A 26,077-nucleotide genomic window follows, 5' to 3' on the forward strand; every position below is an offset into this window, starting at 1 on the left:
ATATTATGGAATTCTTTTGGAACTCATTGGTCTGAAATGTTTCCCCAATTGTTCTCAAAGGGATAATTCACCCAAAAAGTAAATTCACTCATGATCTACTCACCACACTATGCCACTGGAGGGGTGGGTGTGAGTGTTTAAGTCCACAAAACCCTTAGGGGGTTTCAGGCATCAAAATTAATAAAATAAATATAATTGTTTAGCCCATATTCATAAATCAGTTTGCCTCATAGGGCCTAACAATCCGCAAAAGTTGTGACATCCTCTGTCTTAAAATACATTTAAAATCAATTTAAATGTAATTATAATTAAATTCTTGATTTCATTTTCGCTTTTGCAAATATCTTGATATTTGAGGTCTTGTTTTTAAAGTTGTAGATTTCATGTTTTCAGACTTATTTTTTCAGATACATTTATTGGAGAAGATAGATGAAAATCTGAAAATCACACAGTCGAATTCCATACATTCATAATAGCTTTTTTGGGTCATTTGTAGGGTTTAGATATCTGGTAATCCCCTGTGCAACAGATACATATTCTGCCTTTAAAATACAACGACAAAGGCTCCAGTTACAAATACTGTGCAGGAACACCATGATCTGATGATAACATAACTTGGAGGCTACAATTTTTTCCAAACTGAATATTTTAACTATTTAACAAACTACAAAAAAATCAAACATTCCTCAAATCTAGACAAGGTTTAAATTAGGTGAATACATTTTTTGTAGTATCCATCAAAAACTTTCACTTCCAAACTTCTGAATTATAATAGGAAACAAACAGAGAAGAACTATGAATATATAAAAACAAACAATAAAACATATTTACACACTGCTGAACACTATAACAGTCATTGAACTACAAAAAGATAAAACATTCCTCGAATCTAGACAAGGTTTGATTGGGTCCTGGTGAAATCCATTTTTTGTAGTATCCTTCGAAATCATTCACTTCCGAACTGCTGAATTATAATAGAAACACAGAGAAGAACTGAATATATAAAAACAAACAATAAAAAACATAGTTATAAACTGCCGATCATTGTAACCGAGTCATTAGTACAAGACTAGACTGGCCCCTTATCTGTAGTGGATCAAATTCCAGTAATCACAGCAGGTTTGGATGCATTATGACATCCGAAGGATTTTGCCCATCTGTGGTTTTTAAGATGACGACATAACATTTAGAGCCTTTGGTTTGTGCAATCTCATATGCCGTTCCAGACTGGAATTATTCGAAAACTGTTTTGTACATATTCCACATTGGTTTTTCTTTGTGTGGCTTTGCAGGTGGCGTATTAAATTTACTTTCGACACTAATCGCTTTCCACAGACTTCACAAATGTGGATCTTGTCAGCTTTGTTTGCTCGCACATGTGTCCTCGGTGTGTTCCTCGCATAGGGTTTACAAGAATGAGGACCCGTGAGATTCCGACCGGCAGATGTCCGCGATGATTTCTTTTTATTTAAAATTGAGAGGGGCCTTTTCACATTCTTCTTTGAACCGAGTGCCTTTAAACGTGAACACACTGTTAGGCTCTTTGACTCCTCAGTATTGCAGCTGCTTCCGTCCTTAGCGTCAGCACCACCTACATTGGTGTCCTGACCGTCTCCAGCAGGCTGCCATGCTCTACCAACCCAACTATCAGGCTGAGTGTCCAGAGGTCGAGGATGCCCCTGGCTGCTTTGCACACAGTTGATGTCACTCATATCTTGGATGAAACCGTCCACATAGATGATGCTGACGGGGGAATCTTGGTCATTCTCCACCTTCAGACTTTGTCCTCTCACTTGACTCTCGCCTTTTGGTATCTGCTCCGGATGCTGAAACTCCAGTTGACTTACTGAGGATCAGGGAAAAAAACGATTCAGTCATTTATGTCACTAACTTTTAAAACGTCTGTACTTACTAGCTACAGCAATGATCAGCAAGGTGAACCTGGAGAGGATGGATATGTTTCTGCGCTCAAAGCAAGATGCAAGCCTGGCATACCTCACACTATAATGACTATGTATAGATCAACATAATTCGTCAGAAACGTTGTTGTGGCTCAGTTTTGTTAAATTACCTTGTGTTTACTTGATTCCCAAGGTAGCTGTGTATCATTCATATTCAAGCGAATATTCAAAAATGTGTTTGCAACTGAAGGGCATTAGACATATAGTGAACATACCTGCATCTTGGCTCTGCTGCAGTATATATATTGAATCAGCTGTAAAGTAAAAGGAAACAGAGGTCATAAAATATAACATCATTATTAGTGTTGGCTAGAAAGTAGGTATTATTAAGATGACCTATAGGTCATGTGAATGATGAGAAATTGCACATACCATGCTGTTTTGATAAGTGCGCCTCAAAGTTACTTTTCCGATGGATGATCTTAATGCAACATGGGCAGTGCCAGTGACTTCTTCCTTGGGCTTTCTCAGTGCAAAAACATGGCACCACAAATTTTTCTGAAAAGAGAGAAGCTTGTTAAGCCCGAGTATGCACCCTGCATGGCTGTATGCCTTTCAAGAACATGTCCTTGCAATACAATTGTGACATCCTCTGTCTTAAAATACATTTAAAATCAATTTAAATGTAATTATAATTAAATTCTTGATTTCATTTTCGCTTTTGCGAATTCAGTGGTTGGTTTTAGGATTTTCCAGGGTAGGGAGGCTATTATTTAAGAGGGATTAATGCATCAATGAGATAATTTTTCAGTGATCAGTACTATGGGAATCTAGCAGCAGCATCCAATAGCAAAAAACAATAACACACCACCCTCATGTTCAAATAGCCTTTAAAAATGGCAACAGTGAAACTGTACATAACAGTGGTTATAATAAATTATGGTACAGAATTTATATCCATGATTCTGTGCTTCATCGTTCAGTGTTTTGATTCGATGCTCAGCGAACTTACCGGTGTCCCCCTCAACAAAATGAACAGCAAATCGGTAATGCCTCTTCATCAAATGTTTCTCAGTGGCCTGGACACTCTTGAGGCAGAGGGGACAATTGTCATTGGCTGCCAGCTTGAAAAAGTTGGCGTGTGAGGTGAAGAGACACTGTGTGTCTGAAAAAAAAGATTACATGTAGATAATCAGATCAGTAATCAATGTAACAGTATCATGTTTAACAACGAATAGACTGATTTAACACATCACACTGGAGTCACAAACAGTGGTCACTGGTGGTCACAATGTTCAACTTAATTTATGCGTAAGGTCAGATATGTATATGGAAACAGGTGGAGCCTTATGTCCGTGCTCAAGTTAGAGCACGTCTTCTGAAGCTTACAAATATGGCCAGAACAAAGCAGTACCGCGGGAAATTATCAGGGGGCAGTGTAACCAAGTGTTCAAGCAAGACAACCACAAGACACGAGGAGGAACAATTAACATCGGTATACCTTTTTGAGGAGAGTTAGCATGAAACTTCAGACATTCATGTTACTTCGCTCAAAGCACAGGTACAAACAGTCGCGTTTGCCTCTTTCTTGAGAGATGCATTATCTAAACCTCCACCACCATCAACATGTTTGTTGTTGTCAGGGACTCTCGAATCTGTGCTGCCCTCTAGTGATTGAATTGCTTAACAACCATGCTAATGTAAAGCTCATATTAAAGAAAGTGGGCAGTGACGGTCACATCATTTGGAATAGAGATTTTCCAAAGTAAAGGCTGCATAAATTTGCCTTAAGTGGAGACAACTTCATTATTGTCATTTTATTTCAGATTGCTCTACAAAGGAAGTAAATGCATTGATTTGACTGAAGTACTTATTGTTAAATGCAGTCTTACCGGCAGAATAGCAGGAAGTCTTCTCAGTCGTTTGTGCATAACTTGAGTCTGAGGCTACCAGGCTGGCATCAGCAGTAGGAGTACTCTTGTTGGCATGACCTGCTGTGGAGAAAAGAACAGAACATAAAATAACAATATATGATATTATTTCAACTTTCTTTTCAGCGAACGGTGCATGATTTAAAATGATTGCCATTATTCCTCTTGAGCAAGCTGGTTGCATCGCAGAGAACAAAAGGAACATCGGTCTTTACTATCATTATGTACAACTCCCTTTTTAACAGTGAATAACATTTGGATGAGCTTTAGGGCGGCTGTGGCTGAGGCGGAGAGCGGTCGTCCTCCAACCAGGAGATCAACAGTTCGATCCCGGTCTTCCACATCTGCATGCCGAAGCATCCTTGGACAAGAGGCTGAACCCGGAATTGCTCCTCACAGAAAAAAAGTGTTGCCAATGGATGCACTGTATGAATGTATGTGTGAAAGGGTGAATGGCAAAAGTGTACTGTAAAGTGCTTTGAGTGTTCATTAAGACTAGAGAAGAGCTATATGAATACAAACCATTTACCATTGCCTTACAGAGGAGCTGAATGCATTGATTTTACTGAAGAGAATGGTGTTCAGAAAAGCAGTCTTACCATGAGCGGTGGAACTTTTTGCGGCCGTTTGTGCAGAACTTATATCCGAGGCGACCAGGATGGTAGCAGAGGAAGGAGTACTTTTGTTTACATGACCTGCTGTTGAGAAAAGAACAGATCATAAATTAACAATATACCAAAAATCACTGCCATTTTCTTATGGCAGACAATTACATTGTTCAAATAATTGCCATTTTCTCTCTTGAGGAAACCGGTGGCATTGCAGAATACAGAGGAACATCAGCCTTTACTATCATAATGTACAACTCCGTGTTTGACCAATGAATAACATTTTGATGAGCTTTACACAGGGCCTGAACGCATTGATTTTGCTGAAGAGAATCATGTTCAGAAAAGCAGTCTTACCAAGAGCAGTGGACGTTTTTTCGGCCGTTTGAGCAGAACTTATATCCGAGGCTACCAGGAAGGTAACCGCGGAAGGAGTACTTTTGTTTACATGAACCGCTGCAGAGAAAAGAACAGATCATTAAATCACAATACAGAAACAAACACTGCTATTTTCTTTAGGCAGAAAATCCAAATCCAATTTTTCCTCTTAAGGAAGCCGGTGGCATTACAGAAAACCGAGGAACATCAGCCTTTACCATCATTATGTACAACACTTTTTTAAACCAACGAATACCGTTTTGATGAGATTTACACAGGAGCAGAATGCATTGATACTACTGAAGAGAAACGCCTTGAGAAAATAATTCTTACCATGAGAAGAGGACGTTCTTTCAGCCGTTCGTACAGTGCTTGAGTCTGAGGCTACTTGGCTGGCAGCAGCAGGAGTATTTTTGATTGCGTGACCTGTTGCGAGAAAAGAACAGAACATAAGACCACACTTTACTTAAATCCTTGTCACTTTCTCATGAAAGAAAATGGCATCGGTCAAAATGCTGCCCATATTTCCTCTCGAGCAAGCCGAGGCCCTGACATTGGTGAGCTGCAGTCTTGTCAGCTGGCTACTGACTACAGTTGGCAGCTGCCAGTTCTCCGTTGTGGGGGACATGCCAGTAAGCAGCTGCCAGTTGAGTCACTGCTGTGAACATAGCAACCATTGTCCTTTCTAACGTGGAGTAACCATGCATTCAAGATTTGTGTGTTAGTAAAATTGTGTGGTATAACACACTTTGCTGAGATTTTTTTCAATAGGGACTATAGGGGAAACATACAGTTAATGATAACTCACACAAAACCAAGAGCCTGAAACTTAAGCAACATAACTCAATACTTCTACTGGGACGTGTTGAAACATCTTCTTTGAAAAGATCTACTGAAAGCTGAGAGATCTTACCCGTATCTCCACATTAGCATCTTTTCATATACACACCCGTTTTACAGGCCGGCAGGGTGAATGCTTACTGGACAAAGCAGCATGAAATGTGTTGGTGATTTGTAAAGTCATGTCTGCTGCTGTCTCTCATGCTAATTGCTCACAGCTTCGGCGTTACCACAACACAGTGACAAGCTCACAGTTTCTCTTCAACCGCACATTTTAAAGAATGTCGAAGGGGTGCCCAGTGAAATACAAAAGACATTATTTACCGTTTTATACTGAGGCGATACAACTTCGAATAAATTGAGCAACTTTAATATGCTTTGGTTTCCAGTGTTGAGCTGTTGTTGTGTCTGTTCTTAATGTTGTTCAGGGCATATATATATAAAACAATCTGAATGGGGTTTTTTTACTCGTGTGTTTCACTTAAATTGTACTAATTTTTGTTTTCTTTACACTAGAATTTACCCTTTATATTGAAATACTCTATATTTACATCGGGAGCGGATCCTCTCTACGGACGACGCCATGTTTTTTTATTTACAGTAGACCAATCCGGACAAACTAAAAACGATCTGAGTTTTTAAAGCTGCTATCAAACATTCACCGGACTCTGCAGATCCTTCACATTCTCCTCCGGGGAGGGGGTTCATGTGGGAGTGCAGATGTCCGAGTGAGACGCACCGCGGTTTCTACGGACTGTATCCGCCTGACCTCCTACTGTAAAGTCCGTCCACATCTAGGAGCATTGGATGGGCGAACACAGCAGGGACCCCACGCTGAGTTCATACGTATCTTAACGTGTGTGTACATACAGCTGGCATTAGCCTAAACTTCACTTGGGGGAGTTTCAACCACCGTAGCTAAACAAGCTAGCAAACAGATTAGCCCCACCAAGCTGGCCGGAAATGACACTACGCATTAGCTAGCATTGTTTTGAAGTTTACAGGTTAATGTGCTGAACAACATTTAAGTGTATGTGCGATGAACCGACCCTTTGTTTGCGGTAACTTGGACAGGAGCACCACATCCAGCAGGGAGCGGTAGCGGTTGTTTTCGTCCTTCAAGCGGGAGTTCTGCTCCTCGTATCCGGCCAATGTTTTCTCAAAGGCGCCGCAGACGTCAGAGACAGCCGCCTGCAGCCTCTCGGAGACGAACGACTTTAATTCTTCCATTTGACTCATGTTTCCAGCGTTTGCCTTCGTCTGGGACTCCACGTTCACCGGAACGATAAACATGTGGCATCGGAGGAAAGGCGGAAGTGAGGCAGTCGGAGTGAAACTCCAATTTCCGTTTGGTGCTTTCAAAGTAAAGGCCCCCCTTATTATTTAACTTGGGTTAATGTTGTGTGGGCAGCCAGGCAGGTTAATATAATAGCATCTGAACAACATTTCACCCACTCTTTTATTTGACAATGTATTTATTTGTTACTTTGTAAGGAACGACCAGGACAGTAAGAAAAGCACTCATCAGGTTTAGATTTACAGTAATACTTGATTGTTTGATTTGATTTAATAAAGCAAATGTATTTTAATAAAATCAGTTAAAAAAACAGATAATGTAATGCTGATATCACACTATTTGTAAGAACAAACAAAACCAAAACAGAATAGACAATGAGTAATAGGAACTAGGTTATGTGCAGATTATTGATCCGTTAGATTGTCTATTGAGTGTAATTCTAAACTAATTCTAAACATCCTCTTCTCATGGTAACTCTAATTCTGTTTTGTTTCTGTTAAAGGGTCAGTGCGTAAGATTTAGATGAAAGGGATTTATTGGGATCTATTGGCATGTAAAATAATCCTAGTGATGTTTTCACTTGAGTGTAAATCATCTTAATTGTACGGAATGTTTTCTTGACCCTCCAATAGATCGTTTATATTCAAATGCTTTATATTAACAGTGGGAGCGGGTCCTCCCTACGGAGGCCACCATGTTTTTTACAATCACAGTAAACACCTTTTGAGTTTGTATGTCAACTGAAGGCTGCCACTGTTCTCTCTCCTGTTTGGAAGTGGAGGGTGAGGTGAGGGGTATTCAGCTGCTACATGCAAATTCACCAATATATGTCACAAAATTCATCACACTGAATCTTTAATTTTCTTTACAGGGACAACAAGCCATCAAAAGATTTATCTGTAATATGCAACAAAATAATGTATAAACGATGAGAAAGATGCCACGGGCCACTGTAACAGCATGTCCTCAGTCTGCTTTCACATGTTCCTGTGATCCTGAGGGGAACACAGAGTAAAATGCCGTGCATTTCAAGGAGGAGGGGTCGCAGGTGGATCCATAGGGACAGCAGTGCCGACCATCTGAGCAACACTGGCCCTGAAATCAACACAATGATGTTACAAAACAGACTAGGCAAGTAAATGAATGGATTAAACAGTGATAAGCAGGTGCTAGTTTTGACTTTAATTGTGTGACCCAAGATGCTCACTGTCAAATCTGTGTCGCTGTCTCTTTTATTATGTAAATATAAACATACATATGTTGCACATAATCTAATTTTAAATTCATTCATACCAGTGGGTAGGGGCAGCAGGACCACTGGCCTTTGGATCCTTTGCAGCAAGTCGTCCCGTCTGAGCAGTAAAACTTGGAATCGCAGCGAATCACTCCAGCCTCAGGGGAACCGTCACTGGCCTCTGTTAGAGCTGTCATAGGTGTCTGAAATATAAATACAAACAGATCATTATACTAGTATTATAATACTATTAGTAGTATGCGCTGGCACCTTGGTCAGCTTGTACCCAACGTCTCACCCAATGTCAGCTGGGTAAAGTAAAAAGCACATAAAAAAGTTCATCAGCAACTAGAGTCATATTTCTGGCCTACCTTTCTGATGTATGAGTATAACTAATATTGACTTTAACTCTTTATTTGTCCTGTTTTGCAGTTAATTACACTCCTAACACCACGTGTCTCTTTTTTTACATGATATAACACACCAAGTTTAAACTTAACGAAAATAGAAATCTGTAGATTTTAATTAATGCTTAAATTAGTTATTTTAACCTTCAAAAAGATGAAGTGTTCATGCCTGTGTTCAGAAGCTAAAGCCTTTAAAAGTTTCTCCCAGTGTATGATGGACGAGAAAATCCATCCCAGGATAGGCTGCATACGCAGAATGCGATGAATAGTGTGATGTGTCCCACCTCCTGAAAGCTGACCTCGTGGTCTGGAGGTGAAATGAGAGAGGCGGGGACTGACGACAGAGCTTGTCTGGGAGTGAAAGGATATCTCAGGCCTTCCCTCACACAGTAGGTGTAAGTGACGTCACAGTCAAAGCCATATGGGCAACAGTGGTAGCCATCCAGACAGCAGCGGCCCTGTAAGCCACACATTATAAACAACAAATGAATACAGTGTAGAACCATTACTCCATAGAGACGTCTGTTTGGAGAGTTATTCAAAAACAGTTTAGTTTCAGTGTGTAAATCAACTCACAGGAAAGTAAGAGCAACAGAACCAGACACCTGTGGGGTGTCTGCAGCAGGTAGTGCGATCTGGACACGAGTAGTAGCCGTCGCAACGGACGACTGAGCTCTTTGATGCCTCTGGGACGTGGTTGTTTGTGAGCTCCTGCAGGGGAGAAATGGGTAGAACAGGAGGGGCCGGTTCCTCTGCAGCCTCCTTCTTCTCCATGGGTATCGTCATCCACGGCTGGCCCTGTTTTTCACACATCTGGGAGGCAATGTTACAACGATAGCCCGATGGACAGCAGTGGGTCTGGTCTGAGCAGCACACGGCCTGGAGACACACATGAGAGAATTAGAAAGGTTATGTTTTGTGTTGTGTTATAAAGGAAGCGGGGCGGGTTGTGGAAGAACCCCCGTTAAATCTGAGTCCAGATTTAGGAAACTCTCTTGGCCTAGAACTGTCACAAGCCCCACCCCTACCTGTTTAATTTAAATTTAAAAAAAACATTAATTTTTTTTTTATATTAAATTCAATTAAATGTAATTTTTTTTATATTAAATTTAATTAAATTAAAGAAAAATATATCTCAATTTATATTTAATTTTTCATCATCATCATCATTACTACCCGCTAGTTCAGGGGTAAATGATGCTGGTCTTCACCTTTATATATACAGTCTATCTATGGTCTTCACAGGTGACTGACCTACGCAAGCCTGTAGCCGCCACGCCCCCAAAGATGATGATGTGCTTGTGTGTGTGTGTGTGTGTGTGCGTGTGGCCGCGGCATTTTCCGGTTCTTCCGGCACTACGCTGCCGGAAGAACAACCCAAGTATTTAACATGGGCGAGGAAAGGAGGCGGACCGCTTTTCGAAGCGCTTCTACCTCCGGTGCGTCCCCGGGGTTAGAGGATGATGGTGGGACGTTAATGTATTGTTTTACATTGCATGTGTCACGTCATGATAAATCCGTCTCCTATGTCTCCTGTACCAGGAGCCGCCCCTGTCACTGGTTACCTTGGCTCGCTGTCTGGCCGGTAACCAGCCGTCCGGACCGCTCCGTGAAGAAGGAGGAGGAGATGTTTCTTTACTTGGAATGCGGCCACTTTATTTCTCGGATATACAGCAGGAGCAACACTCTCATCACCTCTAGGTGGTCCGTCACCTCTCGTTATACACACACTTTTAGCGTCTTTTCCCACAACACCCAGGTGCACTACGTCAAGCACTACAAACTTTCCTTAAAGGGGCAGGCCATACCTGCAACACAGCTCTCGGTCTCATATACACAGGGCAAGAGAAAGCAGAGACGCAGACTCAGCAACTACATCCGAGATCCGATGCACCTTATTATTATCTGAGGGATTTGTACACACTGTCTGATAAAGATTCGAAAGTAAAGGCAAGGGGTAGTGATGGATAAGGTTTTCCTTAACAAGTTAAGTCTTTCATTCTCACTTTCCACCTAAAAACTATGAAATGAACTGAACTATGAACTAGTTCAGAATTTAAATGGTGAACAATGAACGTGAACTATTCATGTTTACTTGTATGAACTGCACTTTGAACTAGTTCATGAGAGCTGGGAACTTGCACAACACTCTGCAGATCCAAACAACAATTTAAAGAGCAACCTGAAGGCTACATTTTTTTTTTTTTGCCAAATCAGTCTAGTTTGAAAATGAGCATTTAAAAGGTTGATTGATTTCACAACATATCAGGGAAACATTTTTGAGCAAACAAAAAAGTGAATTTCAGCAAAACTTCAACAATTTGTACCCAGGGTTGTGTCATATAGCGTCGTTAAAAAATGAGAGTCTTCTCTAACAAGATATGTTAAGTGGTAGTTAGTCACATGTCTGAGCAGTTGTGTTTGAGGAATTTTTATATAGTTTTACGTATTGCATTTTGCCACCTGTGATCCTGCTGAATTATAGTGTTTGTGCCTCTCCTAGATATTGATTCGCTGATATCTAAACCCTTGTAAGTAAGGTGAATCAATATGTGGTTGGACTTTCATATGAAGTCTCTTGGGTCTTGGCGGAGGTTTGCACCCTACTGCCTCCCACTCTACTTGGCGTGTGATTAATCAGACTTACATTTGGATAATGACAGCAAGCATAGCCCTTTGTAGACATACAGCAGGTGTTGTTATCCTGGCAGACTTTCCCGTCAGGACAGGTGAGGCCGGACGCAAGGTCCCACACAAACACCCCCAATAACAGCCACACACTGATCCTCAGCATCTGCAGAAGACAGTAGAAGCGGAGACAAATCTGATACATGCATGGGCAGTGTCAGGATAGAAATCAACAGCCTAAATTTACCTTAGGATCAGTAAAGTATCTATTTATCTAGATTCTATTCAGAGGATATGGCTTTACTGTAAATCCTGACCAAACATTTTCTTCACTTGTACTTTCACTTTGGTTTCAGCCTGTAGTAACAAGCTTCCTGTTCTCCAGAGCTGCATCATTGAACACAGAGACGCAGCAGGTCTGAGAGTTGAACGAGCGACTATATTCTGGTCCTAGAAATAAACATCTCAATGCACATTCACTGATTTCTTTTTAAATCACTTACCTTCAGCCAGTGAATTTATTCAACTCCTTCCTGTACTGTGGTCTAACACTTCCTTGCACCGAACAGAGGGGGATACCAGTCTTTATATGGAAGGTTGGACCCTCCCACTGAATAAATTCTGAACTCAGACGTATCACGTCGCTCGCTTGGGTCCTGTGACTGTCAGAGATGAGGACAGTCAAGGGTCTCAGGTCACACCGACACACGAGGATTTGAGTTATCATAAGTTCCACTGCAAAACACACACACTCACTTCAAAGAGGAATCACTACCCCACATTGCCCCTTGCTGTCATTACATTGTTCAGTCACAAGACCTGCCTGTAAAACCTCAACCCTAACACACGGATGAGACTTTTTTCACGGATTCTCATTTAGTCTCAGTTTTCCTGAACTTAACTTTAAATTGACTTAAGAACAGAATTATCTAATATATATCTTTATATTCAAAAAACTTCATTTATAGAGAACATTTCAGCAAAAAGTACAAAGTGCTACACAACATAAATCAAATGAGTGAAAAAGTGCAAATATAATGATGGTAATAATAACAATGATGTCCTGGCACCCTAAGTCAAATCAGAAATGTGTCTTCCAAAGAAAGCATGATTTTAGCTGAGACTTTAAGAAGACACAGGCTCAGGCGGCCTCATTTCCTCATGCGATTTACTCCTTCTCTAAGTTCCTCCTTTTCCTAAAGCTTTTACAAATTATTGACAATGGCTCGTTTAGCCAAACTAAACTTAGTAATATATTGCCACAAATCTTGGATTTTTTTCTCTCCTAATGTTCAAAAGTTTTATCCTCAGATTTTTGTAACATTGAAATAAAAGTGTGTGTATTTGGTTATCCATCTTGCATAATATGAAAAGGGCAATTCTGCATAAAAAGAGCCCCTGCTTTTCTATACTTAATGTACTTTCATAATTCCCCAGCATTTATGCCTGAGTTATCCTGCATTTAATCTAAAGAGAGAGCTCTAAAACTGTAACAAGAGGAAATGTACTGAGGCATAGTAAAAAACATATGTCACTAGTGCTCGTTGATATTAAAACAAAACTGGTTCTATTGGCCTCAAGTCAAATCTTTAAAAATCTAGTTACTGGTTTTGTAGTCCCTTTCAAGAGCATATGCTGCAATTAAATGTAGATTGTACCTCGTGAGGCTTAACGTGCTACTATACCACTTATCTCAGTTTGAAGGAAGTGCAAAAAAAGATTGAGAAGTAACAGCAACAAAGGATAAAACATCACTTTATTCATTCCCTTAGTTTATACATTTACACTTCAGTGTAACAACCCATCTAACGGAACAGTCCTCCCTTGTATAAATAGTGACTGTGCAGCTCACATTTCTTATCACAGGTCCAACTTCAATATGAGGCTGGCGAGAGACAACAGGTGATCAGTTCTGCATGCATAACACAGGCACAAGCGTATCAAACTCATGGAGCAACAAGAAACGTCAGATCTCAGGTGAGAAGCAGAGGGCGTGAACTCCTAAGAGGGGCCGGCACACTGACGACGAAAGCCAGTGCCAGCCACGCAAATCTCAGAGATGAGGGATTGGAAAGACGGGGGATTCACTTCAGCTCGGTCGTCGACTGTAACTCAAAAGGACAACCACCTACGAGAAGCATGGCGATAAAAGTAAACCAAAAAGATATGAACCGGTAGTTGCCACTTTGAGGGACCGGTGGGTTTACCCCCCAGCCTTCCATGTCTGTAGGTCTCCTTGATCCGATGCGATGACCTAGGCAGGAGGGGAGTTCTTGGTGGTCAGGGCATAAATAACACTTCTAGTGACCAGCCGGGAGATGGTGAGAACGGTCGAGCCACAGTTCTTAGTCGAGCTCCAGGTCGGACTGAGACGCTGTCTTCTTTTTCTTTTTTCTGCCATGTTTCTTGTGTTTCTTTTTCCTCTTCTTCTTGGATTTGTCCTGAAAACACAAAACAATTAAGCACAAGGCGTTTTCTTTTCAGACTGCATCCACTTCACAGCTGGATCAACAACACTGGTCCGTTTAACTGCAGTGAATTTATGGTAGAGTAGACAGAAGCTGCTTTCAGACGTGCACTGAACATGCTGCTGCAAACATTTTCCAGAATCTCCCCCTCCAACCCCCCAGTAAAATCTCTGGATTATGTACATATGATCCAATGTGAGAACAAAGCAGAAGATCCTCCAGAAGATTCATCTTGATTTGCAAATGTGTCTGGTCGGAGAATCTCCTGCTGGGTTGTTCATGTGCGACATTTTCTGGAGTTCATGTCTGAAAACGGCTGCAAAGGCACAAGGATTTCTCCTCAACAGCATTATTTCGGAGGTTTTAAAGCAATTCAATCTTAACAATTGAAATTCTTCCATCACAGCTATTAATCATTGCTTCAGATAATCTGTATGTGATCAAGCTTAAATCTTGTTTGTACACTAGAATGGAAATTAAATAAATTGCTCACTGTGATCTTTTCTCTTTCTTCGCTACTTCTCTTTTTCTTCTTTGCTTCAGTCTGTGGGTGGGAAAAGTTGAAATGAGACCATAAAAATCCCAGTTCATGCAACTGTATTTCACAATATTGGTATTTCGACAGATATATTCATCAGCACAAGTTGTTAGGTTTACAACAGACCTCAACACCTGACCAAACTCAAAATGTCAAAAAAAAAAAATTCTGGACGAAATGTGTTTTCTTCTCAGTTGTTGAGCAAAACTAGGAAGCGTTTCTGATTAGTGGTAAGTTGCTTCTCTATATCAGTAGCAGTTTCTTTTTCGAGGTAGAAACTTTGACGAGATCAAGTTGATATCCTGCAAATTGATCCAGAAATCTCTTCTAGTCTTTCGGATTTCACTTCAACCTTAGCAGGTGCGTTTGTGCGGGACCTTGGAAGTGCGGCGTTGTCTGCGTTTATTTTGAATGATCGGTTCCAAAGTACCAAAACTTTCTCTGTACATGTGATGAAGTGAGTAAGTGTGTGGGGAGGAATACAACTGAAACTTTACTCAGGTGACTGCCTAACTGAGCAGTGCATGAGATGCTAACCACCGACAGTAGTTTCTTGCAACAGAGTAAACCAGTCGGCAGTATAAACAAACGTGATTGGACAATGGGCTTAAACTCAACTATACAGTGTGTCGTATTCCTTTAAATTAATCATTGAGGAATGAATTTGATTATATTAGATAAAAGGAAGGAATACTTTCTGTTGTAATAAGGAGAAATTAGATGAAAAGCAGGAACATAGAAGAGGAAGGCACATTGATGGATCCTTTATTCCCACATTTGACTGATTTATTAATGGCAAGGGGAACTTCTGGTCTCATATATACATAATACACTTTATAGGAATACTTACTGCCTCTTCCCCCTCGGACTCCGCAGAGGACTCTGAAGACGTGTCTTTATAACTTCGCTCTAACTTCCGCCTTCGTCTGCGGCTCTTGTCATCCTGATTTTAAATAAGAAGTGCAACAACTTTAAATTCCAAAGCTAAATGTATCAGTTAATAAACACATGGACAGCTAAACTATTTCCATTAAAAAAGTTAGTTATTATACAAGTCAAAATTACCTTGTCTTTGTCCACTTCTTCCTTGATTCTTTTCTTTTTCTTCTTGGAAAAAAAACAATATTTATGTATAATACTTATTGTATCAGTACCTATATTGCTCAATGTTTGCTATAATTTTAAAGCACATTTAAAAAGAACAGTAATTGATCCAAATGAATAAGATGTATTGTTTTACTACCAGAAAGTACAGGATTTCTTAAAAAAGGAAAGCTATAAGAAAGAGGAACCTTGATGTCAACATCTGATTCTTCCTCTGAGCCGTCCGACCCTCTCCTCGGTGTCGGCTTCTTTCTCTTCCGTTTTTTCTTCACACTCTTCTTTTCATCCTGTAAACATAAGCAGAAATAGAACCAGTTTAATTTTGCATTTTGAGGTTATGGTGGTGGGGGTGGGGAGCAGGAGCATATTTCTTAGAGTGGACTGAGTGAACAAGTCAGCGGAGTGACTGTTTTCATACTTTGAGTATCCCCACTGACCCCCTTCAAGGAGTTATGGATAGTAAAAGCCCAGATAATGTATTTTACACAATATGGGCCCTATAAACCATTTTGTTCTGATTTAAAAAATCCAAAACATTTCATTTTCTCTATCTGAACCCATTAAAATAAATATAGACTTACCTCATCTTCAGATTCGGAGACAGAACTGCTGGAGGAATCAGAACTCGATGAAGAAGAGGAAGATGAAGAATGCTTGACCAAAACACAATGAAAGCAGAGTTCATTAGACTTGAGGTTAAGAGCTTCTTTGTAATTGGATCATTACATTTGCAGGATTCAGCTGCAGACCATTTCAAAGAACAACAATGTGTGTGTTGGTTGGTAACATGGCAGAGTTGGCTTTCGTAAAATAGTGGAGGTCTGTCCTCACCCTGTTGGATTTCTTCTTCTCTTTCTTCCTTTTCTAAACACAAATAAACAGTAAGTTTGTGAAGACAAGTTTTAAGAGGGAAATCCTTCAAATGTCCGGTGACATTTTTTTTTATACCATACCTCTTTTTTCTCTTTCTTCTCCTCCTTTTCCTTGTCCGTCACCTTTTTCTCTTTCTCCTTGTCAATACCAGCCAACAACTTCTCTCGATTTTTTGCGAGTTCTTTTCTCCATTTCTAGATAAACAAAAAGATGTATAATTAAAAACTATATATATATATTCTTCCACAGTGAACTATAGTTATTATTAATAGTCAATATGTCAAGTGATAAAAACATACCAGGTTCAATTTATCCTCAAAGTCAGCCAGGGTTCGAGAGCCCTTCTTCTTCTTTTCTAACTGCTCCTTTAACTCTTCCCTAAAAAAAAATTTATGAGACGTAAGTTTTCATGCCAACATTTCAGTTGAATTTTTGAGTAATGCAATTTAACTTAAAACGTAATATAAGAAATTTCAAAACACATTCTTCAAGAGATCCGAGTGAATTAAGATTCTTGTGTTCTCCCATTTGTACTTTGTCCCTTTGACATGAAATTGAAAACATCGCACTTGCAATCGAAAATAATGCATTAAAATGTGCCTCCGTGTGGCTCATATTGCAGATATTTTCACAAAGGCGATCCAATCAGACCCAATACAGGTCAGAACCAGTATCTGATATGACAATTTACATGGAAGGATTTAGGAAATGGGAGAGAAATATCCTTCGTATTTTCACTTTTGTTACCAAAGAGCAAATGTTTGCCACTGGGAAGGTCTGTCCGCGACTCACCATGTTGGCCGAGGTCTGCTCAGATAGTCCTGGATGCTTGGTCCAGCGTTGGATGCAGGCCCCCTGGCTCGTGAAGCAGCAATGGGGTTAATATAAGCCTGGCACACCAAACATAGGAAAGCATGTTAAACACTTCCATTGGCGTTAAATGAAATATAATCTACAGTAGGAACCAAGATTAAACAGTAAAATTTCACAATAAATCCATATTATGAGGATAACATGTTGTATGTTATCTTAACATGTGAAGATGTGTTTAAAGTAGGGCAAATAAAATCTGATGCATTTGATATCAAGGATTAATTCATGCTTTAGAGCAAACTGACCACATCCGACTTAGTTAAATTAATCTATTTACTTTAAATGGAGATAAAAATAAACCTTCACCTTTATGTTTTGGGGCCTTTTTTTAAAAAAGTAAAACACATCAAGATGTTAACGTGTCAACTCGCTGCAGCATAACCCCTGGGCTCATATCACACATTAGCTCCCTAGCATTCGCTTCTCTTGTCGTTAGGCTCTTGTGTTAAATCACACTGTGGCGCTTGGGTTTGAATCACAGACTGTAAATAGAGAGGTTGGTACGCGGCTCTGCAAAACAACACTGTGCGCAGCGTCACCACGTCAACACACTGAGCTAAAGCTAGCATCTACTGCTAGTGCAGCTCCACCGGTGCTAGGTGCCGCTGATGCCTCACTCCACCATGCAATGGACAGTTCAAACCTGCACCAACCCGCATCGATCCAAAAACACTTGACCGCATTCCCGAAACAGATTTTTTTTAACGCAATGTTTAAATGTGCACCGACTAGGCCCAACACATTAGCCGCTGCGCTAACGCTGCTTGTGATTAGCTTAGCATGCTCACCGAACGTGCCAGCTTGTGGGTACTTTAGTGACAGAACTCACCACTCGATTGTCTCTCTTGCCCATTTCGGGTCAGTGCGGAGGAGAAGTGTCCAACAGAGAGACACACATTAGTGTTACCGTGCTAGCATTGACGTAGCCACATCAGGCTCTATGTTTATTTTTTCTTCTTCGGCTGCTACTGCTTCTTCCACTTCTTCTTCTGGGGAGTTCTCCACCGGCGAACTTCTCAGGTATTGCTCTACCGCCACCCTCTGGGCACTGTTGTCATTGAAACAATGTAATGGAAAAATGTAAATTAATTTGATCTTTAAATATATTATAACACGTTTTATACTATATATAATCTATATTGTTATTAATAGTGTTAAAAATAATATTAACAAATAAATAGCAAGCATTTTAAACATTTAGACAAATTATAGATTTGAGATTTGATTAGCACAGATTAAAATAGTACATATAAATATATTTTATAAAAAGAAAAAATAAATGATATCATATAGTCCAGAGGGAGGCAAAAACCTAGTTGGCTTAATTTGAAGCCTATACCTAAATATTGTTAAAATGCCAAGAATTTGACCTACATATCAAAAAGACTACCTATGTGAGTCAGCAAATTAATGATCATGTAGTGTTGTAGTGACATTTAAAACAATGTTATTTTCACATGATAAATAACATGAATGGTCAGAAGAGGATTTTGTTAAAACCAAAATGGAGAACCAACAGTCTCATTTAGTTTTACCATCCAGAGCACTGGACCACCTCTAGTGGTAGAAACCAAACACTTCCACTCAGTTCCAGAGTGAAATATAAAGTTTCATCTTCCGTCTTTTTTATGCGTTTTCTTTTGTGCAGCATTTATAATTTGTGTTGAAAAGTGCTCTTTAAATAAAGTTATTATTGCTATCTGTGTGATCTGGAAGAGGTCAAAAATGAAATGCACTTTTGTTATATTGCTGATTACAACCTAACACACAGGTTTCTCGGTAGACTGCCTGCAGAAGGTCTTGAACTTTTTTCTATTTCTGATAAATGTTGACATCAGTTCTCACCATGGTTCAATTAGCTGACAGCACAGAATGCACAGTCAATGTCAAAGTTATGTTTCATATGTTTAATGTCTACAGAGAAAGATTGTGCTAAAATTGAACATGTATTAAGGTGCATCTGTTCTTTTGCGGTGACTGCTTGAGAATTTGAAAGTTACAAGTTGTTGCATCTTCTGTACACTCATCCCAAAAATAAATGCATTTCAACGATTATCAAGCTTATAAACGAGTCGACAACCTTCGTAAAAAGCTGCTTTTTATTCAACTGGTGCAACACAATAATAAGACACCAATGCCTGCATTCATACATAAGTATAATGCCATGATTGTTGTGTTCCTAGTCTCAATTGAATATGTTAAAAACAAATGTGACACAGGAACTTGTGTGTTTGTGTGTGTGAGAGATGTGAGTTCATGTGGTGGATCAAGACGCGTCGGTTTCAAACACAGTGAACGTTCTCAAAGCTCAACAGTGGGCTTTCAGTTGTGTGTTATCAATACGAGACAGAAATGTTATTACAAGCTGATTTACTCACCAGAAATGCTTTACAGTGATTGTATTGAGTGTAATGAGACGAGGGAAACCTGTTTGTGTGGTAAACCTCTACGCCTGAAGTATTTGGAGCTTTCATTGCATTGTACGCACCACTGACACCAGATATGAGTCTTTATCAAATAGAAAAATTCACACAGTGCTTAAGTCAAAGCAGACAGTTATACATGGATCTACATTGTGTTCGCCATCTAACAATTCAAAACGGTTTCTGGCATAAAACAGTTCATACAGGCAGTTATCTTCAGACAGTAATGACTACAGTAACATAAATCTGATAAAACAGGAATGACAGTAGACGACCATCGTGATGGAGGAACAGCTTGAAAAAAAGAAAAACCTGAAGGATGATGAAGGTGATGTGGTCAGTTAGTAGCCCGAGGATGTGCAAACTGTGCCCGAGAGATTCGGACGTCCATAACAAGAACCTGAGAAAGTTAAAGGGGTGTCTGTCTGTCTGTGTGTGTGTGTGTGTGCTAGCAGCACTACCTGTTAAGAAAACCAGTGTTAAAATATGTTACTGTTCTGCAAGAACTACTACATACAAAAATACAACTCTGGATAACTTGCTTTTTTTTTTTCCTTTGCTGGTAAAAACTGAACTTGAATAAAAGAGGACAAACTGAAAAAGAAAGCAAACAAAATAAAAAATAAAAACTGTACAGAAAATAATTTGTGCATTATTTCATTATAAAACCACTGTAAAATTGGTAGTCACTCTCGATCCAAAGTAAATGAAGTTCAACAAGCACCCACAGAACCCGCCCGACATTTTCAATAGAAAAAATACTCTCGCCGTACGACATTCCACTGACCCTCGCTACTCTACGTCTATTCCATTTTTTTCATGACATTTCTATGGGCTGACGATGCACGTATCAAAAGTTGTCCACCGTTGCAGCTTGTTCTTAGCACTACATACTGTACAGTACCAATGCCTATCATTTATACATTCCTTACATTGTCAAGCTATTCTTACACAAATTCTATAATCAGCTAAAAAGTTTGTGTAATTGGTGTAAGAATATTATATGCCCCAGCATCTTCCAAAAAAAATAAACTCAAGTAACAAACTTGACAGAAAAAAAAAAAGCATATAAGACTTGTCAATAAAATTAAAATTAAATACAGAATTGGCGACAATACTATGCCAAATGTTTTCATGATGAGTAGTGCTGGTGGGACTTTCTCCACCTATTGCAAGCCTGTGCATTACTGAATCATTCAAATAGTAAATAATAATTGTATTTCATAAGGATAAAAAAGCCCATGACGGCAAAGACTAAAAAGCAAGTCATAAAACACAGAGTGAGTGGCAGGAACTTTTTCTATAAAAGGTTCTTTCATCATTGTCTCAGCACCGATATCAGCCCAAACATAATGATGACGACGAGTCCCTCGAACAGTGCAGAGGCCATTAGAATCCCGCTACTGGTCTGCAGTTACTCAGGACATCCTCAAGGTGGCAGTGATATAATACATATATGACGGGAATGATAACTCACGACATGGCAGCGAGTGGTTGGCTTGTGATGCCTTGTAATGGTTTCGAAATGGGCAGGCGTGTGCCGGAGTGCGCCAATGTCAGTGGTGGTGCACACGCCAGAGCCCGAGGCCAATCCCCACGGGCTCCCGTACGGTCTGCACCCCCCCCACCTCAGTCGAGAGAGGGCTCTTGCAAGGCTCTACGCCGGTGAGAAAGAGGCCTCTGCGTTGTGGCCTACACGGTTCGGTCCACCCACTGCCACCAGTCAGTCAGAGATGCAAGTGTCTTTGCATTGCTTCAACACAAACCATCATCAACATTTTGAAACCTAAAAGCAGCAATTACAATCCATCAGTTCATGGAAGGAGGATAGCTTTGTGCATCAGTTCAAGGGGGCGAGAGCGACAGGACAAGGCTCTCTTCTTCTTCTTCTTCTCTTCTTCTTCTGAGGAGGAGGACTTTCCCAGAGCGCCGGACATTGACTATCAAAAAGGTATTTGCCCCCTGTGGGTCTATTTCATGTTTCTGAGTTTATGCGCAACACGGAATCACAGTCGATTAAGCTTTTTTTTTAACGCTGAATTTCAGATAAACATCTCTTTCTCGTCAAAGAGAAAACAAATCTCTGAGGTTGGATAGTGGATAGAATCCAATGGGTGTAATTAAAATGTGATTTTTGTTTTTAGTTAAATGCATCTGCTGCAGCTATGGACATATACTACACTAGGAATAGAGAGACATTATGATAAATGAGGAGTCGTTGGAAGGAGATCAGTAAAATGTGGAGGCAGCGAGTATTGAGTAGAGGGAGCTCAGTCTTTAAGCAAAAAAGGAAAGGGTGCAATCCCAATATAATCAAGGATGTCATGCAGAATTTAAAGCTGCTGCTCAGTCACACTCTCCATATAACACTGTACCAGATACTTTACAGATGCAAGGCTGTGACTGATGCCAAAGGTCTGATAAATATTCAGAGTTTTGCACCCTTTCGATCAGTGAGTTTGTGTTTTGTATTTGAACTTAACATTATCATCCGTTTCTACAGGTTTTGTTTTCACTTTGACATTTAATATTCACCCGCCAAGCAGAGTTCGGAAAATGTTAATCAACGCACTTTGATTTCGCGCCGTAGAAAACAAACGTGAAGCAGACGGCAGAGAGGCGAGCTGAACGCTTTTCATAGACGCTGTGTTGGATGACTGAGGGTGAGGGACGGCTGTCAGGCGCTCCTCTCCTCCATAGTGGGCTTGTTGCTGGGGATGGGCTGGGCCGCATACACGCTTCTACTGTGGCTGTCCACACTTTGGAAGTAAGGGTGGCTCAGCGCCGTGAAGGCCGATATCCTCCTGGAGGGGTTGAAGGCGAGGAATTGCTGCGGGAGACAGAATGAGAGAAGGTTGGTTAAAATGACAAGAATGACCAGTTCATGTCAAACCTAATGAAAAACACACAAATATGGTTTGTTATCAAGTTTAAAGCAAGAATAGAAAATAAATAAAAAAGGTAACCACCATTAAGAGGGCCCGTCCTTGCTCTTCTATGTCCGGAATCAAGTCTTCTATTGGCTTAGGGGGCCGAGGGCTGAAGGCACTCTGTGGAAGGGCCACTTCCTGGGGCCAGTCCTCGACTGAAGGTACCCCGACAACACTGTGGGGTGATAAAGATCATCAGTGAGGCTCCAGTTCGGATCTTAAATATAATATAAATGCTTAAATAACAGGCAGCTTGCATGCATTTCGGTCGGTGAGTTTTGGAACGATGCAAAATGGTCATCATGACTTTTCGGAGAGTACAATAACAGTTTTTGTATCTTTATCGAGTCTAAAGAAACATACAGGACCTCAGGAGTGGTCAGAGATCACAGGGTCGATGTTACTTACTCAAAAATCTTTCCCAGTTGATCAACATCTGATGTTCCTCGAAACAGGGGCCTGGAAAATGGAAAATAAAAACAGTTGAGTCTCAGTACTGCTGCTGAAACATTTCCACAAGTCTATGTCTATATACAGAATATTGCACTGCTATAAAGTTAATGAATAAGTTTAAAACGCACATTGGCAGTGTGCAGCATTAGTTCTGATGTGAGCGTTGATGCCCACAGTGCACTGTGGATGACCAGACTTAAGATATAAGCTTTTGGCTCAAGGCGGAGAGGAATGTGTGACTCCGACGTGAACGTTTGAAGTGGCCGAACAGTCGCCGCTCGCAGATTGCGAGGCGGCGCTGGTCGTAGAGGGGAAGGAGGGAGGGATGAAAGGAGGGTGGAGAGCGACAGCGGGGCTGCTGGTGGTTCCTGTGGCTTTGGGCCGTCTTTTGCATGCCCGTGGGCGGCTGTGCCTGCCCTGGCACCCGCACAAATTCCAGTAGTCATCATCAGCACAGGGCCGCCGGGCCACCGCACCAGGCAGAAAAAGCCTATTTATCCCTTATGTGTGTCTGCTTTTGCTCTCTGTGTGAATGTGTGCAGGAAAGTGGGAGGGAGAGGCGTGTGAAAGAACAGTTGGATAATTTGGATAGAAAGAGAGGGATGGGAACTAGACCTGCCTGCTGACGTTCCTCTAAAAGGAAATGAGGTGTTGTTACAGACACAGCTTTCTTTGAGCAACACAACTCTTTACCAAAATGAGATGAGAATTCCTTTCAAATTAACAGTATGAAATGGTCTTAAGGGAACCGACTAGCTGTTTCAATTGTTCTGTTTGTTTGAGATAATCAGTCGCCAGCAGATGTCAATGTTATGCAGGATACTGACACCTGTAGGTGTGCTTGTATGCATTTGTGTGTATGGATTGTGTATCCAGTCCTCAATACAGCCCAAGTGCAACCCCACTTAACTTCAGTCAGCAGCGGCTGGCTCGCCACCATGTGTTCCCTGTGCTGCAGGAAGCTTCACATAGCTGAACACCCACACTTTCCTACAGACTCAGACACTGGGATATTAGTCACTCAGGGGTATTTTGCACTTTCTTTCTTTTTCAGCGACTCTCGATCACTTCCTTCAGATCAGGGTTGGAAATGAGTTTAGATTTGTGATGTCTCAAGCTAATGGAAGTCTCTGTGGGTTTTTGTTGTTGTTGCACCACTTCTTAAAATATCTGGACATTTAGAGCTGATGTGGCTGAGGGTGTAGAGCAGTTGTCTTCTAACCACAAGGTTGGCAGCTCGAATCCCAGCCCCAGCAAGATGCTGGAGCCCCTAAAAATGCCCCCTATCGGATGCTAATGGTCAGTTGCTTTGGATAAAAGCATCAGCTAAATGACATGTAGTATAAATGTAATCTGACATTTAAAAACAGGACCACACCACATACGCAGGTCTTTTGGGGTAAAGCGCTGCACTGAGGTTCGAAAGCCTACTTATGCCAAGTATGTATGAAGAAGAAGAGAAAAAAAATTCACCTACAGCAAAGTCGTCATGCCAAAACAAGTAGGGCTGATAATTCCGAGAGGTCCATTTTTAAACCTGGATTCACATACTGCCGACCACTGGCATGCACACACAATCTACAGTGGAGTGCAAACGCAAACAGTCGCACACACTTGAGCAAGCACACACGTGCACGCACAAAAGGGGCATCTGCACGTGCATTTGTGTGCACATACACCCACAGACCAATGGCAGTTAAAGGAGGACTGAGAATGGGTTGGGATAGGCAGCTGAGTAACGCTTCCCTTAGTGCCAACACGGCTCTGTCCCACATTCCACTGAGACAACCTCTGGAATGTGTGCATGAGTGCATGTGCACGTGCATGTTTGCACGTGAGAGTGTCAATCTGTCCGGGTGGGAAATGGAGAGAAAAAGAAATAGAGGTTGAAAGTGCCTTCTTCGTGTGTTAAAGCTCGAGTCAGTGTGAAGTGAGTGCGGACATGTAAGTTTGTATTTGAATGTACTGTACAAATGAGTGCGTGTGTGTCTTTGTGTTGTGAAGCATGCACACACACCCACATGCACGCTAGTGTGCACGGTTGGGGATTTATCAATCGAGCAGCAAAGTGTGAGAAAGTCAACACGGATGTGGGGCCTTTCGCGGACCATTAACGCAAGAAGTTCAACCTTTTCGATTGGAGGAATGTCAACAAGCAGGCGCTCTCATTCACTGGAATCATGACTCATCCTGACACTATCCCAGTCATGCAGATGCAGACTTGCATGATATTTGCTCAAATTCCTTTCACAACAAGTTTCCAACTCCTCTCTGCAGTACATAGTCATTAAAAGAGATTTTTTTTACAATGGCAGGTTTGACTGTGAAAGTGGAGAAGAAGAGGCCAGAGGGGAAAATGCTTTTGAAGTTTCATGAGTCATAACTTAAATGTTCTGAAGTTAGATTTGCAGTTTTCAGACTTGCAAACGTTAGATGACGGGGTGAAAGGGGGGGGGGGGGGGGGCGTCACTGCTTCAATGGAGCTGCGACATGTGACAGAAAATATGCAGCATCTTCCGGCTGCTGGTTTAGTCCGGACGTCAAAAACCAAGACATCTAGTTGATTGGCAAGAATATAAAAAACAAAGCAGTGATGTCTCCTTTAAAGAGGGAATCGCGCAAATCATCAAACTCTGTTGTGCACCTGAGGTATTCACTCATTCCCACAAAAAGGACATTCAATTTAGTTACCGGACCATTTGCAGTTGACAGATACAGTCGGGAGGTTGTACTTGAGCTGTCAACGATTCTAATCTCCAATTCAACAAAACCGCAAATCAATAAAACCATGTTTTCTCGTCTGCTCTTGTTCCGCACTTTCCCCTCAATCGCCTCTTTCTTTCACTGCTGCTCCCAGGTGCCCTTTAATCTCTAACAGGTGGCCTTTTAAAAAGCCATCTTAATCACCTGCAGAGAGAGAGAGAGAGAGAGAGATAGAGAGAGAGAGAGAATGTTCTCTTTATCACCATCAAAGGGCTCTGCCTTGATTCCACCTTAAGGCAAAGTTGGAAACACACACAAGCTTTTTACAGCTCATTGTGTCAGGGTAAGAGAAGAAGTACCCTAACCCAGACAACACAACTACACACACAGGTTTACCAAGCTATCCTTATTAGGACTTCCCATTGACTTCCATTGAAGCGTGACCAATTCAGGCCCAACTCTAACCATAACCGTACCACAATTCACAT

General features: G+C 41.0%; 4 protein-coding genes across 7 annotated transcripts in view; all 4 read right to left on the bottom strand.

Annotated features, from left to right (window-relative positions):
• Positions 1–395: 395 nt before the first annotated feature.
• Positions 396–7,637, bottom strand: LOC133972373 (uncharacterized). Of its 2 annotated transcripts, none has more exons than XM_062409793.1 (9): positions 6,708–7,637; positions 5,152–5,244; positions 4,798–4,896; positions 4,432–4,527; positions 3,794–3,895; positions 2,914–3,066; positions 2,334–2,459; positions 2,177–2,215; positions 396–1,846 (listed from the first exon to the last, which is right to left on the bottom strand). In XM_062409793.1, exons 1-9 carry the CDS (start codon positions 6,949–6,951, stop codon positions 1,167–1,169), a joined length of 1,632 nt encoding a protein of 543 aa, XP_062265777.1. In that variant the 5' UTR covers positions 6,952–7,637; the 3' UTR covers positions 396–1,166. The 2 variants fall into 2 exon arrangements, with proteins under 2 accessions (XP_062265777.1, XP_062265776.1); XM_062409792.1 differs by having other exon boundaries at positions 4,432–4,530.
• A 156-nt stretch (positions 7,638–7,793) lies between these two features.
• Positions 7,794–11,874, bottom strand: grna.2 (granulin a, tandem duplicate 2). Of its 2 annotated transcripts, none has more exons than XM_062409796.1 (6): positions 11,728–11,874; positions 11,244–11,390; positions 9,173–9,475; positions 8,896–9,054; positions 8,249–8,392; positions 7,794–8,050 (listed from the first exon to the last, which is right to left on the bottom strand). In XM_062409796.1, exons 2-6 carry the CDS (start codon positions 11,388–11,390, stop codon positions 7,922–7,924), a joined length of 882 nt encoding a protein of 293 aa, XP_062265780.1. In that variant the 5' UTR covers positions 11,728–11,874; the 3' UTR covers positions 7,794–7,921. The 2 variants fall into 2 exon arrangements, with proteins under 2 accessions (XP_062265780.1, XP_062265778.1); XM_062409794.1 differs by having other exon boundaries at positions 8,881–9,054; positions 11,728–11,873.
• Positions 11,875–12,963: 1,089 nt separating this feature from the next.
• On the bottom strand, positions 12,964–18,077 carry fam133b (family with sequence similarity 133 member B). Of its 2 annotated transcripts, none has more exons than XM_062410308.1 (11): positions 17,910–18,077; positions 17,000–17,097; positions 16,507–16,585; positions 16,288–16,401; positions 16,166–16,198; positions 15,916–15,987; positions 15,523–15,621; positions 15,296–15,337; positions 15,081–15,173; positions 14,186–14,236; positions 12,964–13,665 (listed from the first exon to the last, which is right to left on the bottom strand). In XM_062410308.1, exons 1-11 carry the CDS (start codon positions 17,931–17,933, stop codon positions 13,570–13,572), a joined length of 801 nt encoding a protein of 266 aa, XP_062266292.1. In that variant the 5' UTR covers positions 17,934–18,077; the 3' UTR covers positions 12,964–13,569. The 2 variants fall into 2 exon arrangements, with proteins under 2 accessions (XP_062266292.1, XP_062266293.1); XM_062410309.1 differs by having other exon boundaries at positions 15,296–15,334; positions 17,910–18,076.
• Positions 18,078–19,165: 1,088 nt separating this feature from the next.
• cdk6 (cyclin dependent kinase 6) overlaps positions 19,166–26,077 on the bottom strand; it is a 35,433-nt gene continuing 28,521 nt past the window's right edge. The window contains exons 6-8 of the mRNA XM_062409672.1: positions 22,842–22,892; positions 22,473–22,608; positions 19,166–22,333 (exon numbers count right to left, since the gene is read on the bottom strand). Of these exons, the coding sequence (XP_062265656.1) occupies positions 22,181–22,333; positions 22,473–22,608; positions 22,842–22,892 (340 nt within the window). The 3' untranslated portion in view covers positions 19,166–22,180. The remainder of the gene's footprint in view (positions 22,334–22,472; positions 22,609–22,841; positions 22,893–26,077) is intronic.

This window comes from Platichthys flesus, chromosome 17 (assembly GCF_949316205.1).
Source record: "Platichthys flesus chromosome 17, fPlaFle2.1, whole genome shotgun sequence".
In the NCBI taxonomy this organism is placed as follows: Eukaryota; Metazoa; Chordata; class Actinopteri; order Pleuronectiformes; family Pleuronectidae; genus Platichthys; species Platichthys flesus.

Excerpts from the sequence above, each read along its gene's own strand:
- fam133b (XM_062410308.1), bottom strand. The coding sequence starts at position 17,933 with ATGGGCAAGAGAGACAATCGAGTG. Across the intron at positions 16,586-16,999 it reads AGCAGACCTCGGCCAACATG|GGAAGAGTTAAAGGAGCAGT; the intron begins GTGAGTCGCGGA and ends ATTTTTTTTTAG. Across the intron at positions 14,237-15,080 it reads AGTCCGAGGGGGAAGAGGCA|ACTGAAGCAAAGAAGAAAAA; the intron begins GTAAGTATTCCT and ends TCCCACCCACAG.
- grna.2 (XM_062409794.1), bottom strand. The coding sequence starts at position 11,390 with ATGCTGAGGATCAGTGTGTGGCTGTTATTGGGGGTGTTTGTGTGGGAC. Across the intron at positions 9,055-9,172 it reads TCTGTTGCTCTTACTTTCCT|GGCCGCTGCTGTCTGGATGG; the intron begins GTGAGTTGATTT and ends TGTGGCTTACAG. Across the intron at positions 8,051-8,248 it reads CCTGCTGCCCCTACCCACTG|GGCCAGTGTTGCTCAGATGG; the intron begins GTATGAATGAAT and ends TGTTGATTTCAG.
- LOC133972373 (XM_062409792.1), bottom strand. The coding sequence starts at position 6,951 with ATGTTTATCGTTCCGGTGAACGTGGAGTCCCAGACGAAGGCAAACGCT. Across the intron at positions 2,460-2,913 it reads TTTTGTTGAGGGGGACACCG|AAAAATTTGTGGTGCCATGT; the intron begins GTAAGTTCGCTG and ends CTCTCTTTTCAG. Across the intron at positions 1,847-2,176 it reads GCAGCAGAGCCAAGATGCAG|TAAGTCAACTGGAGTTTCAG; the intron begins GTATGTTCACTA and ends CCTGATCCTCAG.